The 19724-nt window shown below is 37.6% G+C and overlaps 1 protein-coding gene across 1 annotated transcript in view; it reads right to left on the reverse strand.

The window, feature by feature from the left end:
* The window catches only part of gmeb2 (glucocorticoid modulatory element binding protein 2), a 66197-nt gene that overhangs the window by 11071 nt on the left and 35402 nt on the right, over positions 1-19724 (reverse strand). The window contains exons 4-8 of the mRNA XM_060836335.1: positions 14851-14981; positions 14219-14322; positions 7990-8147; positions 2434-2505; positions 986-1123 (exon numbers count right to left, since the gene is read on the reverse strand). Of these exons, the coding sequence (XP_060692318.1) occupies positions 986-1123; positions 2434-2505; positions 7990-8147; positions 14219-14322; positions 14851-14981 (603 nt within the window). The remainder of the gene's footprint in view (positions 1-985; positions 1124-2433; positions 2506-7989; positions 8148-14218; positions 14323-14850; positions 14982-19724) is intronic.

Consider the following 19724-nt stretch of genomic DNA (forward strand, 5'->3'; position numbering starts at 1 on the left):
CACGAGGTCCCCAACTCCAAATAATCTACTTAAATTGTGAATAGCTATGGTCCCAACACTGACCCTGAGGCATACCACTAGTAACCGATTGTTTTTTTTCTGGTTGGCACTCATTTATCCCCACTCTTGCTTCCTGTTCATGAACCAACCCTCCATCCAGGCTAATACACTTCCTGTAACGCCATGCACCTTTATCTAATGCAGTAACCTTTTGTGCGGCACCTTGTCAAATGCTTTCTGGAAATCTAGACGCACCACGTCTACTAGGTCCTCATTGTCCATCATGCTCGCAATATCGTCATACAATTCCAGTAGATTAGTTAAGCATGATCTGCCCTTCATGAACCCATGCTGCATAAGCCCAATGGAACAACTTCTAACCATATGTCTTACTATTTCTTCCTTGATAATAGACTCAAGCATTTTCCCAAGACAGAATTTAATCTAACTGGTCTATAACTCCCCATCTTTTGTCTATCTCTTGTAGATTTCTAAGTTTTCCTGGTGTGGAAATTTCACAAACCAAACTCTGTTTAGCTGGTTCATTCCTTGAAATGCCCTGAACTCCTTCTAGCAATGAAATAAAACTTGCTTCTGAACTCTAATGTTTTCTGAACTGATTTTTAAAATATTGCTCAAAGATTTCTTTAAACTGAAAGTAAAACTGATGGCCTTAAGTATACTCTACCTATCATAAACCCAACAGCATAAACATCTTGCTATTAACATTACAGAAATCTAAGTCACCTGTTTTTTGACAAATGTTGTATTCAGGCAACTGTTCTGGAAAAATTTGTTGACTTTTTTTAAGATTAAAAAAAGACCTTTGCAGAGGTAACCAACATCCATTTACTTCAATTTTGAAATATAAACTCCAAACAATACCTAGGTCATTCTCCTATAATGCCATAGTTGCATTCCATCGAAACTTTGCTTAACAGAAATAATGAGGCTTATGAGAAAAGTATAAAAATGGTGCACTCACCAACAACTTGAAGAGGAGGCTGATGCACTCTTTGTTGAAGACCTTTCAGAGTACTTTGCACCTCTTGCTGAAGCTCCTGTATGACTTCTTCCAGTAAGCCTGCTTCTTTCAATCCACGCCAAAATGTGAAAGTATCATCTTTGGTTTGACAAAAAAAAATCAATAATCAACGAATAAATATGTGCAGGAATTTGGTAGCAGAAGCCAGGTACTTGATCACTATGGCAATGTTACACTGAACCTGATACCATAGCCTTATATCAGCCAACTTCATTCCAAGTGGTTAGCTGTTTCTCTGCAAAGGATTCTGCTTTTAAAATACTGGCATTAAAAAACTGGTTAAAATACAGCAACCTTTGTTTTAATTGGCATCTAATGAACTGGCACTATCGATAAACTGGTGACAATTATACATTGTAAATACAAAAAGTATACTGAATATTGCGACCTCTGCAATGTCCGAATCGTAAGTTGAAGTTGGGATGGGAATCAAAAATAGTGGCACTGGAAAAGCACAGCAGGTCAGGCAGCATCTGAGGAGCAGGAGAATCAAGATAAATAGGTGTGGGGGTGGAGCTGGGGGAAAGGTAGTTGGGAAGGCGATAGGTAGGTGCAGGTGGGGGCTGATTGTGTTGGTTTGGTGGGAGGATGGAGTGGATAGATGGGATGGAAGATGGACAGGTGGGACAGGTCAGGGAGACGGTGCCACATTGGAGGATTGGATCTGGGAGGAGGTACATGGAGGGGAGATTTGGAAACTAGTGAAGTCGACGTTGAAGCCATGTGGTTGAAAGGTCCAAAGACATAAGATGAGGAATTCTTCCTCCAGTCATCAGGTAGCTTGGATTTTGCAGTGGAGGTGGCCCAGGACTAGCACATCCTTGGTGAAGTGGGAGGGGGAAGTTGAAGTGATCGGCACAGGGAGGTGGGGTTGTTGGGTGTGTCTCTCCCAGAGATGTTTCCTGAAACCCCCTGCCATGAGGAGATCACATCGAGAGCAACGTTTAGAGTGGGAAGGCTTTCAGCCAATAAGTTTTATTTAAGTTATTATTTAAGTGGTTTATGCTATAAATAAAGTATAAATTTGACGTGTATAACCTCTACATTATGTTTCTTTTGCTTAGTGCGTGCTCTTATATTGATTATGATGATCTCTCGATCAATCAGATGTTTTCATCAGTCAGTACCTGCTGCTTAATAGAAAGTTTGCTATAGAACATTTGAAGAATTCATCCCATGATACAACAGCACACTGTTTGGAACTGCCTTGACCATGTAATTCGCAATCTTTGAAAGTAGGCTTAGCCTGTTTAAGAATCAAATATAGGTTACACTGAGGCTTAAATTTTCCTACTTACTATGTGTCAATGGCCATTATATGAACACCAATAATATGTAGACTGACAATCTTTACGTGCATGTTTTGAAGAATTATTAAATCTCAGTACCTGGTATTGTTGAAATCCCTTCAGAATTGTCTTCACAGCTCTCAACTCTAGATGAGGCAGGTGAGCCATTAACTGAAAACGTTATGAAAAATTCAGGAATTAGGTACTGAGGTATTGCTTTGAAAAACAAAGTATTTATTAGTCATTGAATCAGAGGAATTCTCCTAAGCCTCCCAATAGTTACTAATGTCTTCTCTTTCAGTGTTCCTCTTCAATGCATGGATGTTCTTGAATTGTGGGAGCTATTGAATGAAAGAAAGCTGAGGAGTCACTGGAGGCCCAGGCTGTGGGCGGGTGATGGTTAACTTCAACTCTCATGTATCGTATAATGGGCAGGGGGCATGATACTTTATTATACAGAACGTTACTATAAATTAAAAAGGCTTAGAAAATTATGGAGAAGCAGATAGTGAGCTCATGAAACTCACAAATATAAGTGCACATAAAACATGTCTTCACTTTTTCAAAGCTAAATATTTTCCCGATTCATTGCTCATTTTAGGTGTATAATTTGTACAGATAAATAATGAATGAATCATCACTCATTAATCTAAGTCATATTAATATAGTCCTTCCTCTGAGCTCTTACTACAACATATTATTTGTAAAATAAAAACATGATTTTTCTTAAAGAAACATTTGCACCATAACATACTGGATATACTGGGCTAACATATAATTACTGTATAAAATGAATAAATTATGAGTTTTGAATACAAATGGTAAATTAGCCCTGAATCATTACTACTGGTTATAACTGTGTATTTTTTAAAATTAAAACTGCTCATTTTTTGTCCTAGCATTAGGTGGCATAGCAAATTCCAGTTAGAAATAACTACAAGGATGAAGATCAACTAGAATGGCTTTCCTGTGACTTTGTGAAGTATGTAAACACTACTGTTTATTTTTCAAAATCACACTAAGAACAGTGGCAGCTCTATCAGAGAATCAATGTTTCAATTTTATGGTATTGTAAATTTATATTTATATAATTCAATTTCAGAATTTTGTATTTGCTATGACAGCTTTCATGCATGTCTAGTTAATGTTAACCATCATCAAGACAATCCGTCACCTCCCACACATAATCTGATAGTTTAGTTTAAGTGAAGTCAAGTAGCTATTAAGAAGAGTTGCATCAGAACCACAGTTTACAGCTATGGAACTAGAACCAAATTATGTTCTAATGGTGCATGTTGTCACTTAAATGGATAACTGTTCAAAGAGCTTTTGATGGCTTTGAAAGAAGCTAAATGTATGTGCCAATAAGAAAAAAAATGTTTTTAATTTGAAATTAAACTGAAAAAATTTACAAACAACAGCATTATATTCTGAAAAAATACAAACACACATAATTGTTGTTATACCACATTTATAGGTTTATCATTGCTAACATTTTTGGTTTTTTTTCTGAACAGACACATTCCTATCATTATTTTATCAGAACTTTACCAGAAAGTAAAAAGCCCAGATTCTGTGGTGATAATGACAACAAATGTGTCAGATCTGTTAACCATGATTACACAACAAAACAAATAGCAACTTCGAGAATCCAGATTTGGGCAGCGTAAAATACAAATTTGAAGCTGCTGTCAAGTGATTCTATACTTTGTCAAAAGGTCAACTGTTGAGGACCACTCCCATCACCCAGAGTGCAATCCCTAAGCAGTGTAAAGGACAAAAACTTCCATTTTAATGCCACTGGTCTTGTTATAAAAATGTGTAATTAAGTTATACTTGATTGAAGGAGAATGTGACTGGGTTTTTAAGTGCTGCCCAAATTGTATACTTACTGGTAAATAACCTTGTTTGCACTGAAAAACTAATCTAAAACATACAAAATGTCAATATTTTCCATAATAAACATTTTTGTCATTTTTAAAATGATTTGATTTTTAAAAATGTTTTGGATTCTATATTAATTGAATCAAAATTATTTATTTTACATCTGAAAATTGAATTTCAAATTAATGATAGTCAGTGCCCTTAAATTCTTGATTTGGGGTGCATGAGAATACTTCAACGTGATTTGCTGTTTACCCTGCTTGGCTTCATCACTCTGTTGGATCCAGGAAATTCAGGAGATTTGGTGTCAGATTTAAACAGCCACTAAGAAAGAAAAATCCATGCCACGTATTGCCAAATCTTTGTGGCCTGTTATCTTCGAGGTCACTAACAACAATTACTTAAATCCAGCACAATACTCGCAGTACTACACCAGTAAAAGCAAAATACTGCAGTTTTGAGAAATCAGAGTTCACAACAGAAAATTCTGGTAAGATTCTGCCAGGCCTGCTGAATATAATGAGAAAGAAATACTTGTGCTATTCATATTGGACCATCAACTTTTTGATTTCATGTTCTCTCCTATGGAAGGTAAAAAATTGGCATGGAAATAATATTCCTCTATTCATGGATTTATCTATCACCTTACAACATCCTCAAAATATTTTCCACCTTATTAATTACTTTTGCTTTGTCCTGGATGATGTCACGCTTCCTGATTGCTATTAGAGCTGCACCAATCCAGGCAAGTATGCCATCACATTCATGATTGGTGCCTTGTGACACAGGTGGTGGACAAGCATTGGAGAAACATGGAGATAAGTTATTCGCCTTAGAATTTCTAGCCTCTGACCTGCTATTGTAGCCACAGTATTTGTATGGCTGGTTCATTTTGTTTTCTGCTCAATGGTAATTGTTGTCAGTGAGCACTTCAAATTTGGCAATGTCACTGGGGGTCAGAGGAGATGATGAGATTCTTGCTTGCTTGAAAGAGTCATTGCGATGTGCAAACGTTACTTGCCACTTATCAGTACCATCTTGGATGCTGTCCAAGATTGTTGCATATGAACCATTTCCAACAACACAATGGTCTTCTTTTCTGCATAGTGTGACTCAACTTAACCAAAATACTGGAAAGACACCTTTTCCTGCTTCAAATATGTCACAAGATTACACAACGAATCAGACTGCAACTTGGAGGAACACCTTATCTTCCATCTGGCCAGCCTACTGCCTGGAGGACTTAACATTGAGTTCTCCAATTTCAAATAACCTCCTTTTCCATCACCCTTCTCCCCCTCCCTTTCATTCTTCTCATCGAGCCTTCCTTCCAGCCACCAATCGGATTCACTCCTCCCATCGACCAACCAGGTCATATCCTCTATCTGTGTTCACCTATCCGCACCTCATCACCCTGCACCGCCCCTATCCCCTTTAGGTGCAGCTCCATTTGCATCTACCCCCAGTCCTGAAGAAGGATTACGCCCAAAAAGTTGACTTCTCTACCTCCTGATGCTGCCTGGCTTGCTGTGTTCTTCCAGCCTCCTGCTTGTCTACACTAGATGACATATGTCCAGTTTATTAATCATGAAGCCTCTTAACTGAATATCTCAAAATAAAAAGACAGCACATCTCCAGTACGTATCATAGAAACTAGCAGCAATAGACCATTCGACTATCCAAACCTGCTCCACTATTCAATATGATCATGGCTAATCATTCAGCTCAGTACCTTGTTCCCACTTTCTCCCATACCCTTTGATCCCTCACAACTATATCTGACAGAATTCCACAGACTCACCACATGAGATTTCTCCTCATTCCAGTGCCAACTAGTCTAACCTGTATCTTTACGTGGTGACTGCTGGTTCTGGACTTTCTGATTATTGGGAACATTCTTCTTGTGGTAAATCTGTCTTTTCCCTTTTGAATTTAATAGGTTTCTATGACATCCTCAACACCCCACACCGCCTCCACTCCATTCTTTTAAATTCAATGAATATAGTTTCAACAGATCCAATCTCTCTTCAAACTTCAGTCCTGCCTTCCTAAAATCAGTCTGATAAACCTTCACTGCTCTCGCTCCATAGTTAGTATGTCATTTCCCAGTAAAGGAGACCAAAACTGCACATAATACTCCAAGTTTTCTCAACAAGGCCCTGTACAATTATAGCAAGACATCCTCGCATCTGTACGCAAATCCTGTCGCAAAGACGACCAAAGTGTCATTTGCCTTCTTGACCGACTGCTGCACCTATGTTCAGTCTTTCAGTGACCAGAGTCCAAGAACACCCAGCTCCTATTGTCAATAAATTGGGAAAGGCAGAGGGGCAATCAGGTAATAATCTACCTTCCCATTTTTGCTCCCAAAATGGATAACCTCACATTTATCCAAATTATACCTTATCTGCCATGCATTTGGCTACTCAAATTCAAATTACCCAATCTCCAAATTAAACTGAGGCATCTCTGCATCCTCTTTACAGTTCATCCTCCCACCAACTTTGTCTCATCTGCAAACTTGGAGATATTACATTTAGTTCCCTCGTCCAAATCTATAATATATATTGTGAATAGCTGGAGTCCAAGCACTGATTGCTGCAATACCCCACTAGTCACTGCCTGCCACTTGGAAGAATTAGCTATTTATTCCTACTGTCTGTTTCTGTTTGCCATCCAGTTCTCTATCCATTTCAGGGGAAAGTGAGAACTGCAAAGGCTGCAGATCAGAGTCAAAAAGTGTGGTGCTGGAAAAGCACAACCTATCAGGCATCATCCAAGGAGCAGGAGAGTCAACATTTTGAGCATAAGCTCTTCATCAGGAGTGTCCTGAAGAGCTTATGCTCGAAACGTCAACTCACCTGGTCCTCGGATGCTGCATGACCTGCTGCTTTTCCAGCACCACATTTTTTGACTCTATCCATTTCAGTATACTTTCTCCCACTCTCATACAATTTGATTTTATAAATTTTTCTTTTGTGCGGGCCTTACCAAAAGCCTTCTGAAAGTCCAAGTAAGCCACATGCACTGCAACCCTACTCCCAATCAACTCTACTAGTTACATCTTCAAAGAATTCTAGTAAATCTGTCCTTTTACAAATCCATTCAGACAGCTTCTGATCCTGCCACTCTTTTCCAAGCACTCTTTGGTTAAATCTTTTATACTGAACCCCAGCACTTTCCCCAAAACTCATGTCAGGCCAACTTTCACTTTCATTCTACCTCCTCTTTTAAACAATGGCATTACGTTAACTACCCTCCAATCCATAGGAACTGTTCCAGAGTCTATAGGATTCTTGAAAGATGACCACCAAAGCATCCACTATTTCAAGGGTCATTTCCTTAAGAACCCTGGGATGAGGTCCTGAGGGGTGTCGCCCTTTAAACCCATCAATTACCCCAACACCATTTATGTACTGTATACCGTACAATACGGGTACTGTTTCTTTCAGTTCTTTCCTCTCATTCAACTCTTTGGTCCCCAACATTTTGACATGTTATCTATGTCCTCCTTTGTGAAGTCAGGCACAAAATATATATTTAATTTATCTGCTATCTCTTAGTTCTCCATTATATCTTTCTCGGTTTTTAACTGTAAGGGTCCTACATTAGTCTTCACTAATCTTTTTCTCTTCATAATCAATTTAGGTTACTTCAGGAATGCCTGTGAAACAAAAACAAATAGCTTCTTTCAAGCAGAAATAATCTCCCATTCAAATTGACTGTCAGTATACAAAAACTGCATAGATGTTAATAAAGAAAATGTGTTACCATCAGCTAAAGCAGGAGTCACTGAGATGTACTCTGTTGATTGCTGACTGCTCAAAGATGACCTGGCACTGGAAAGATCAATTTTTGTACTACGACATGTATTGGAACACACTTTACTATGTTGGTAGAAATCCAATTCTCCAGAATCCATGATTTTTCTTCAGTGAAGTAAAAGTAAAACAAATTTAGTTAATGAGTTGCATGTGAAACTTATACATATGCATTATCAACCAGAAACATCTAAAGGTGACAACATCCTCTTATTAATATCAACTTCAGTCTATCACTACGTTACAGACAACAAGGGAATGGAGGTGAAGCTAACTGACAATTGATCTTCCCCAACCTCCTAAGTCCAAGACAGTATGATAGTTACTTTTTTTTTATCTGCCCCTTACTCAAACAGACTAATGCATATTGTCCAACTATATTACCAGCAGCATACAGCTTAGCAGTCAATCCAAAGAGTAGACAATGCTATGTGTAGCCAGCACTGTTTTCCAGCATCAGGCCTACAATTATGACTTGCTGCTTATTATTACACCTTACCTACAGCTCTAAAAAGGAAAGTGCATTGTGACTGCTGGACTGCTACATGCAGCCAGCTGTTTTCCAGCCTCAGCACAGGCCCAAAGTTATGATTTGCTGACATCAGTTCTAGCTCACCTACAGTTCTGAAAGGGAACGTGCATTGTGATTGCTGAAAGTGACTGGAAACAGTTTATGATGCAACAAGCAGCAATGACTGCTCAGGGAATAAAAGGGAGGAGACTGATTGTGTATGTGGGTGTTTATACAAGTTTACTACTAATGCTTTCATCTCTTCTGTGCTGATTCTGAAAGATGGAAATAGGAAAAGATGTCCTTTACCCACAATGACCAATGAGGCTCTTCATACACTTTATGAAAAGACAGTGAATGATAGATGTTAATATTTAGAGTATAGCCCCAAAAACCTTTATGCTGCAAAAAGTTAAAAGATTCACATGAGTGGTCAAGGAAACTGAAAGCGTCTTCAATCTATTGTATTCTATCATTAACGGCAGCCACTGCTCATATCTTCCTGCCCAATATTAGAAACTGTTTCTTACAATCGGAACTATTTGGTTCATTCATGTCCTTCAGCTCCCTTCATGTATTGAGCACATTGCAGAGCTTAGAACCATATCTCACACCTCATACACACTTTCATCTGTTCCACCATGACAACCAAATAAACCTAGCATATTGCACGTATTGCACAACAGAAGAAATTTTTAAAAACTGGAAGGGAATGGTATACTTGCATGGTTTGACATTCATGAATGAAACAGAGCTTCCCATTATGCAAAGAGTCAATGCCAACATGATGATCAGCTGTAAGGCTGAATGCTTAGAAGATAGTGATATTCTCAAATCTAATCCTACTCTTACATCCAACAATCTACATGACTAGCAAGCCACTGGGGGATACGTTCCAAGGCTTTTGCTGACTTTACATTTACAATACAGAGACAGGAGAGCCAGAAACCAGATAAATCAGAAGTCCAAAACAGCAGAGGGTCTGATAGTATGTCTCCAAAAATAAACACACAAACAAACAAACACACAATCAGGCTAGGATTGGGAAAGAGTCTCAAGTTGATCAGAAGAATACTCCAGAAGCAGAAGGCTATAGAGTTGTCAGAAAAAGATATTCCATAAGGCTGCGAAAGACATGAATTTAAGGAATTCATGTTCAGTATTAAAAGTGGACGGAGTTAACAGTCTGTTTAAATGTTACACATTAACTGAAAAAATGAACAGAACCTAGTGAGTGCACAGAAATCTGTTGAAAAGGAAACAAATTCCAATGCTGTTAGGTGAGCAAAAAGCTGCAACATGGAAATATGGATGACTCTTCCTTGAGGCTTTAGCATAAGATTGAGTGGGTAGCATGGAGACACAGTTGTTTGCACTGCTGCCTCACAGCACCAGGGACCCAAGTTCAATTCTAGCCTGAGGTGATTGTCTGTCTGGAATTTGCATGTTCTCCCTGTGTCTGCATGGGTTTCTGCCGGTTGGTCCTGCAGTCCAAAGATGTGCAGTATAGGTAGATTGGCCATGTCAAATTACCCCATAATGTCCAGGGATGTGCAGGTAGCTAGATTATCTATAGTAAAAGAGAGATATGGTAGGGAGGTGGGTATGGGTGGGACACTCTTTGGAAGATCGATGATGACTTGATGGGCTGAGTGGCCTAAATCTGCACCTTCAGGATTCTATTCTGTGATTCTACTGCTGGGGTAAAAAGGACAAATATTTCTTTTCAATGAATTTGTTCCAATTATTGTTATGTAATTGCATCACTACTGCAGCTGATGGACAATTAGGATCATAGAATGAACTATGGCTTGCCTGGCCACATTAAAAAACTTAAAAAGAGATCTGTCATTGAAATACAATCACACAAGGTGCAGAGTTCCTTTAACCACAGCAGCATTGCATTACACAAGAAGAAATAAATAAAAGCCATGCTATCCAGTATGGAAGACAATTCAGAAAAAATTTAAAATAAACATAAGTGTTTTGAACCTATTTTTCGACATCATCCATTGGGAGAAATTAACTCTCCAGTATTAACTAAGTTCTACTTAATGGATTCACCCAGACTTTTCTTTCCTGTGAACTGTGGAACGTTCTTACACAAATAGCCACGAAATTGACTGCTTGAACTTTCCCAGCTTCTAATAAACAAGATTTCTCACCCAACTGCTTTTGGTCTTGAAGCTGCATAAACTAAACTTCTGCTGAGGTGACCTATTGTCTGGACTGCTCTGTAAAGCTTGTTTCTAGGACAGAAATTATTCTTGTTTCTTCCCCATCAGATTTCTTCCAAACTACCCTAAAAACTTTCAATTTCTGATATTTCCTAAACTAAAATGAATGTTAATTATTCTTAGCTGAAAATTCTAGTTTACTCTATCTGTTGCAAACATACCACTCCAGGTTTGCAGTCACCTGCTCTCTGACACAGACTAAATTAGGTCACTGTTTTGGAAGAACAAAAAGAAAACCCTTCACAAAAGTAGCCAACACTCATATGCCACAATGTTGAAATCCAAACTCAAAGAATATTAGCAAATATAAATTATACACATTTCACATCTTTCCCACTCCCTGCCACCATAGATGGATACCTTTAAAAGGCATTTTTATTTCCCATCAAGAAGTTCTTTAACACTATTTCTACATTACATTAATAATAACATATTGACATTAAATAAACAAATGAGTTTCATGACAACAAACTTTATACAAGTCCAATTGGATTACATCATTTGGTTTCTTGACAAACGGTCCACCATCCCAATGTTATTTTTCAAGTGCAACATGAATTAATTTTAAATTGCACAGCTAGAGTATTAAACTCCAGAGAAACCTGAGATTTCTCGAAAACAAACAAATCAAGGGATTGGGCTCAAAGAAACTGACATTTGTTTATTGTTGTTAGCAAATTTCAATGTAATGAGGTGTCAACACAAAAGTCAATATCTCTTTCTCCACAACTGAATAATTGTCTCCAAAAAAAATTCACAGGTTGTTCAATGCCCATTTCATCTTGTAGTGAAATTGTACCCACACCAACTAACATCACTGGCATTAACTGTCAATTTGAATGACTTTTCATAAGTTAGTGCTGCTAAAACTGGAGAGATCGTCGGCCCAGACATATAATGCAGGATAAATCTAACCTGGTCAATTACTGCCCCAATTTACTCTCAATCATCAGTAAAGTGAAGGAAGGGGTCATCAGCAGTGCTATCAAGAATCACTTGTTAGTAATAAACTACTCTCTGGCACTCAGTTTGGGTTGAGTCAGGGCCCAAATTAATTACAGCCTTGGTTCATAATGAGCCAAACAGCTGGATTTCAGAGGTGCAATGAAAGTGACTGCCCTTGACATTAAGGCTGTACTTGACTAAGTGTAGGATCAAGAAGTCAGAGAAAAATTATAATCAATCTGAGTCAGGAAATTCTCCACTGGTTGCTGTAATATCTAACACAAAGGAGGATGGTTGCAATTGTTGGAGGTTAGTCATCTCAGCTGCAGGATAATTAGTGTAAAAAATGAGGTCTGCAGATGCTGGAGATCACAGCTGCAAATGTGTTGCTGGTCAAAGCACAGCAGGCCAGGCAGCATCTCAGGAATAGAGAATTCGATGTTTCGCGCATAAGCCCTTCATCAGGATTCCTGATGAAGGGCTTATGCTCGAAACGTCGAATTCTCTATTCCTGAGATGCTGCCTGGCCTGCTGTGCTTTGACCAGCAACACATTTGCAGCTGCAGGACAATTAGGCAGATGTTCGTCAGGATAGTGTCTTAGGTTCAATCATTTTCACATACTTCACCAATGATCTTGGTTACTGAAGCAGTCTATGTCCAAATGCAGCACAAACTGGACAATATCTAGGTTTGGACTGACATGTGGCAATCAACATTCATGCCACATACGTGCCAGGCAATGACCGCCTTCAACACGAGAGAACCCAACAACTGACCCTTTCCAATGGTATTGCCATCGTTAAAATTTCCCACTAACTTCATCCTGGGGTTCCCACTGAGCAGAAACTGAACTGGACTAGCTATACAAAAACTGTGGTTACAAGGATAAGTCAGATGATAGGTATCTTGTGTTAAGTAACTCACCTCTTGATTCCCCAAAGTCTCTTCACAGGCTACAAGGCAATGTCTGTTGCAATACTTCCCACTTCCTGACATAAGTGCAGCTCCAAAGACACACAAGAGGGCTGACACCATCCAAGCTAAAGCAGTTCTCTTGATTGGTACCACGAGCACAAATATTCACTCCCTCACCCACCAACACTCAGAAGCAACAGTGTGTACTATATACAAGATTCAGAGCAAAGATTCATCAAGCGCCTTTCAAATCATGGCCACTGCAATCTAGATGGCAAGGGCAGCAAATACACGGGAGCAGTTCCGCCTGAAAACTCACCCCTAGGCCACTTAGTATCTTGACTTGGGAATATATCAATGTTCTTTCAATTTCACTCAGTAAAAATCCCAGAATTCCTACCCTAATAGCATTGTGTGGGTATCTACACCAAATGGACCATAGCAATTCAAGAGGATGCTCACTACCACCATCTCAAAGTCAACTTGAGATAAGCAATAATGTTGATTGAGCACTGATGCTCATCTTCCTTGAATGAATGAAAAGAAAGCAAAAAGTTGTTGTAGTGGTAATATCACTCGACTAGTAATCCAGAAGCCCAGAACCTGGGGACACAGGTTCAAATCTCACCATGGCAAGTTTAATTAATAAAATCTGGAACGTAATCACAGTTTCAGTAATAGTGACTGTAATGATTACCATCAATTGTTGCAAAAATGTGAAACGAGATGCACAGGAATCTCAGACATTGGCTGTCGCTGATTTTCAGGTATGGGATTAAACTTCTCCTCTCCACCCCACCCCAAGCTTCCTAGGCAGATGTGACCCTCTTGCTGAAAGCACTTCCCCTCCTCCTCTCCCTCTCTTAGCAACATGCTTTACTCTGAACAACTTCTTTTCCTTCTTTCAGAAATCCTGTATTCCAAAAGAAAAGGCTGCATGTGTAAAATGCCAGATTGTATAGAAGCTTTAAGTCAGTAAAAAGTACTTCAATACCTCTCACACCATTCTCTGTAAACCTTTAAAGATTTCAAATTGCAGAAAGCAGTAAAAACATGTACAATTGTGATATGAACCAGAAGAAATCAACTACAAAACAAACCTGTAAGACACTGATAATCCTTTTAAAAAGTTCTGGTGAGGGATCCTTTTTATTCGTTTAGTCCAAGATTAGTTTGTGAAGTTAAGACGGTGCTGGATTGAAAATTGAATTCCAAAATGCCTATGCTGATGTCACATGCCATGATCTGCGTGCTCTGCATTCTTTCAGAGTGTGTACTAACCTCTTAACTAATATGAAATCCAGCATGACTGTACACATTTCACAAACTAAGGGTTACTACAGACCCCAAAGTTCAAGTGTTACTGAGAATGATCTTTTCCTCATCAAGTCTTTGTGATTGGAAAAATGGCATATTTAGTAATAGATTTTGGTATCATCATATTCCCTGGGCAACGCAACTCCATTTTAAGATTGATCATTAAAACATGTTTATTCTTGTTTAAATTTTGAAATTACACTGATAGAACAAATAAAACTTTTTATTAAATAGTAGTAGTGTATCTCAAACCTCAGCATCACACCATTCAAACGGATGGCTCTCTTCCAGTCTTTCAATGTAGATTTTCCAGCTAGATTCACAAATTCTTTGGGGCTTATAAGTTGATTGTCAAACTAGAAAGAAAAATAAGACACTGCAACTTAATAGCTGTAGGAAGTTAAATATTAGGTTTTGCTGCTGTAACAATTTCACTAATGTACTGTAGAATGAGTCTCCCCAAAATAATTTATTTCCTATTCTTGTATCACATTCCCTCTATTTTCCCTCCCATTAGGTATGATCTGTTTGTGCAAGATGATACATAGGCTGCTGAGATCTAATCAGAAGAGTAGAAAGAAGATCATACAAATACCCAAATGAAAGAAAGCATGCACTAATGGTACAGTGATGTATTTTCATTAGGTTTTTACTCCATCTGTGAAAAGGCACCAAATTGCTGGAAACACAAAATAAGACAGGTAGGAATTGTGGAAAGCATCTTTGAGGTAATTCTAAAGACTGCCAACTGGTGCTTCAAACTACCATTATCACTTATTCTAAAGTTAAGTGTTTGTCTGTTCCAACAAAAGAAGTGTAATTTTCTCTTATCTAGCACGTTACTAGAAAAGGTTCTAATCAAAGAGCAAGAACAGATCACTCACCTGAACACATTTTATGTTGATACCAGGACAAACAAACTTTTTCCAAATGAGGTTAGCTTTACTTTCTCCACAGGTTATAGGATAAATTATTTCTGGCTCTATATTATCTCCCTCTCCAGCAATTTTTACCTCTACAAAGAGCAAACAAATAAACATTTCAAATTTATTAAACCATGAACGATGTTGCCCTCGTAGAGAGGAAAATAGAGATCACTTCAGATAAAAGATTTGATTCAGCTCTCACTCAGACTGCACCGGTCAGTACAGGACTGAACATATTCATTTTACCCAGCCTTTCAAAGTGCCCCAACAGCTCCTTTTGAGATTCCTCAAAGGTTTACTTTATATTTTCAGGGACAACTTTTTTGGATTTTAGTGACTCCTTTCTCAGTCATGCTAATTCCTTCGTACAAGCAATTGGTCACTTAGTGAACTTTGTATTTATGTTAATATGTGGGAGATTTGATGCACGCAGAAGCAGAAACTAGAGGAAGCACAAATATTTCCAATAATCACTGTTCCTTTCAACTTGAAGCAACAATTCACAAAGAGAATATTAAATTCCTAGACATTACTGTATTTAAATCGGTTAAAGACAACAGCAACAATTTGTTTTTTTTCAAATAAAAACACTTCCAAACACAAAAAGCTGTCCTTAACGTGCTTTCAACAGACAGGTGAGATCACAGTTAAACCGTTGCAGTTTTGTCTCTAACACAGCCACTGCACCTTCGGTATTTCATAATCTACAAGATATTTTTAAATGTGACAATACATAAACCCAATTTTTAATGGAATAAACAATTCAATAATAATTTATGTAATTATACCCACACTGCACATATAGCTTTCTTGATCTCCTGCAGCTTTTATCCTAAGGCGCCATGCTAATTTGCAAGGAATCCATTACTTCAGATTCTCTGTTCCTAGTTAAGCGAGCATTCTTTATTGAAAAGTTTTGTTTTACCCTCTTGCTGCCCACTTCTAGATTCTTTCCACCCTTTGTAGGCCATCTCTCTCTTTCACATTCTTTCCACCTTCTGCAGACACTTCTTCCTTATTGCAGGCTCTTACTTCCTTTTGCAGCTTCTTACTCCCCATTTTGCAGCCTCACTACAGCCACCCATCTAGACCCCAGCCAAACCCTTCTTCCTTACTCTTCCAGGACTTGTTCACCAGCCTCACTGCCCATTCCCAACTCTGCTTCCTCCAGCCTGACAGACTGCTACCACTCACCACAAATTCTCAAATTACAGACTGTTTCTCTCCCAAGCCAACAGGTTCACTATGAACCCATCAGCAGCCTGCACAGGAGAAAACCAGTCTGCAGTTGCAGGAACATCTACACACCCTCCCTTCTGTACTATGAATGGGTAGCAACATGAGCCTGATCTGTTAGCCCAGTGAATGGATTTTCGAAGGCAGTCTGGGGATTTTGGGGATAGATCCACTCACACCTTCCATGTATATTTTGAGTATATGGGCTACTGAATGCAATGATCACATCTAAATTCCTTACTGAAGTGCCAGGCAAGTGTGTAGATTTATAGTGCAGCCTGTATGAAATCCACATAATTGGTGATGCCTGTCTGATAATACTGCACAAGGCATTGCAAGTGAGATCTAGATTACATGAATTATTCAAGTAGTTCAAGATTTTAATATATTTCTAGCTATTGTGTAACATGGTTCAATATTGTTTTATCATCTGTGTGACTTACTATTTTTTAAAACCTGTTGAGGGTTTCAATGTGCTGCCTGTAGACATGTAAAGGGGGAGTTAAAATACAAAAAGCCTTGTTAATGCTTTTAAGTCAGAAAATCACCTCTTAGTTTCCATTAACAGCTGTAAAGCTAATGAAATGCACAGATTTATTTTTAGGTGTATGGTGCCCTAATGCCAGATTTGTCCATCAATACAAAAGGAAATTAAAATAAAATGAAAGCCTGTTCAATATTTGAGACTAAATAGACTCTGCTTTATAACATTAATAAGAATGTAGTGTAACATAGTTTAGTAATAACTGTTAACTGTTTAATGGTTTATAAAGAATTTCTATACTTTAGAAGTTTGGGAATGTTTAGCCTCCCCAAATACAAATGCTAAGGAGGATGTGTGTTTAAAAATAAGAGGTCACAACATAAACTTAGAAATCAGTGATGATAATATAGGAAGGAAAATGACAGGAGAAGGAGAATTTTCATGGTGCCTGAGGGTCAAAGTGATTGGTGGTAGGTGGGGGCAGGTGTTGAGTTGAATACTAAAATTTGATGTACAAATCAATGAGTGACTTTGAAATATAGACTGGGAAGTCATGTGGATAAGTTATAATTTGAGATCCAAAGCTGGGCAGTTAAAGAACCAGGCAATGAGATCAGTATTCAGCAGATGATAACCTGAAGCACTGCTAAATTTAGTCGAAAAAAATCCAAATTTTGAATATAAAAACAAAGGTAAATGAATCTAGGACAATATGTGCCACAATGTCACCATTGCAGTCAGTAAATAGGTTTCTCCCATTATAAAAATGTAGACATAACTGGTTTAAACTCTAAAATATTGATGTTTTGATTTAAAGGTCTTTAATAGCAAAATCCTAACATGGCAGTTAAGGTTGAGATCAAGAGACCACACATTTTAAATAAAAGGATACTACCAACTCCTTGAGGTTGCATCCAGTATTACAGGTAAATGTAAGAAAAAGAGAACAAATACATGAACCCTGACTGTTCAGACACATGATCCACCAAAAGGTGGAGCTTATTACTTCCATTTTAAGAATAACTATTTCTCCCAAGTTTGAGAAAAAGTACTCTTAGCTTAATAAAATGACTCCTCAATAACATGACTTCACACTGAAATGGAAAATAATCTGGTTACGGTTGGAACGGTTTTAGTTTTCATATTGCTTATGAAGAGTTTGAAGTCATTCTAGACTTACTATGCTCCAATTGTCAAAGAATTACTGTCTCCCAAGGAGAGTTGCAGTTCACGAAAATTCTGAGTACTGCTTCTAAACCGATTACTGAAGGAAAGAGATATAACACCACACAAATTATACAAGGGAAAAGTTAATTATAGACATCTACAAACATTTATATATCTATATATTCCTTTTTAAATATGAACTTGGAATCTATAAGCCATAAAAAAATTATTTAATCACACAATAATGTTCAAGTGTGATTAAGCGAACTCCCTCACAGGATATTATATGTAAATCATAAGTTATTTAAACATGACTACGAAGGTAGGCTTGGTACACACAACTCTCTTGGACATCTATTCAGAGAAAATGACAGCATTTCAAAATTCAAAGAGAAGCTCCACTTTTCAGTCCTTATTAGCAATTTATATATAATCTTAATTATATGAGGCAAATGTTTTCATCACAGAAATATTCATGGTATTTTAACCCTACCATCACCAGTTATTATAATGGGGTAATGGTCTTGGATGTTTTCTGTTTATTCACTGTGACACTAATAAAACACTTATTAAGACAGTAACAAAAACTGGAATCTCTCTATTGCATGGGTGTCTGTGCTAGAAAAAGATAAGCTTTCTTATCAACACTGTTGCACTTGCTTTATTTCTCCCTGTCTCCTCAAATAATTTTGTTTTTCCAACTCAAACTATTTTTATATATATATTATCTGTTGATCTTCTATTAAACTCAAACCGTTTATTTGCTTTCTTCCTCCTCGCTCCTGACATATTTTAGTTTTTTTTAAATCTCTAAAGAACATTCATTTTAGCTAAGCACTGGTGAGTTCACCATGCACCATTCTATGCATCAAAACAGAAGGGATACCAACAAGCAAATACCCCCTTTGTAATTCACTGTAAAATAACATAGCAGGACAAATAAATGTTTCCACAGCATGATGTGGTTTTATTATCTCGGGAAAACGTGTTCCAAAAATATAACGACACTAGTATTAGTTGGAAACCTTACTAAAACTAAAATTTGCTTGAAAAAAACTTCTTCAGGAAACATTTATGGTGAATGAAATGCCCAAATTTTACTAGCAGTTTTGCTAGTGCCATTATTAATTCCAGCATTATGTGATTGAATCTATTTTCGTTATAAAAGCTGTAGGAATATGATTATGTTGAAAGATTGTTTGATTAATCAGTGGTCTTCCTCTGCCAAAGTATATGATGAAATCAAGTCACGTAGTGATGGTAGCTAGAAGTTCAGATTAACTGACTGCCCATGATGACAGCTATGTCATCTGGTAACATAATTTCCTCTTATGCAAGAGCATTGCAGTATAAAGTACATCTACTACTGCTATTAAGATTTCAAAATCATAAAATATATACGTAAGTTCCCTTTGTTATCTTATCATTTAAAAATCAGTAAATTTCACCTGTTATAATTCCAGACCAGACCACCGACTTTATGCTATATTTCCAGGCACTATTGACTGAACCATGTTACAATCTAGTTAGGGATCAATAACCCTATTTTTTTTAAATCATGGCAAAAGGTTTTATCGAGGGGATTTACTAAGAGAGTAAAGCTACAACATTCCGTGGTTTTGAACAAGCGACAATACTTTAATACAATCTAAAATATATGTAATCCACATTTTTAACACCAAGAAATTAAAATTTGATGATTAACATGGGTAATATTTTTACAACCACAGCAGATATCATAGCAAATATGATCAGGACAGATCCCAAAGATTTCTCAGTAACCAAATCTCATTGAACTTTACAAGGGATTCAATTCTTCACTTTTGCTGGTCACTCCTTTTAAGAGCAATTCCGTCATGGACTGCATCACCTTTCTGTCCTGGATTCACTCACCTTGACTCCATAACTGCAATCCAGTACTGAAACATTTGATTTATCTCCAGCT

This window comes from Hemiscyllium ocellatum, chromosome 15, assembly GCF_020745735.1.
Source record: "Hemiscyllium ocellatum isolate sHemOce1 chromosome 15, sHemOce1.pat.X.cur, whole genome shotgun sequence".
NCBI lineage: Eukaryota > Metazoa > Chordata > Chondrichthyes > Orectolobiformes > Hemiscylliidae > Hemiscyllium > Hemiscyllium ocellatum.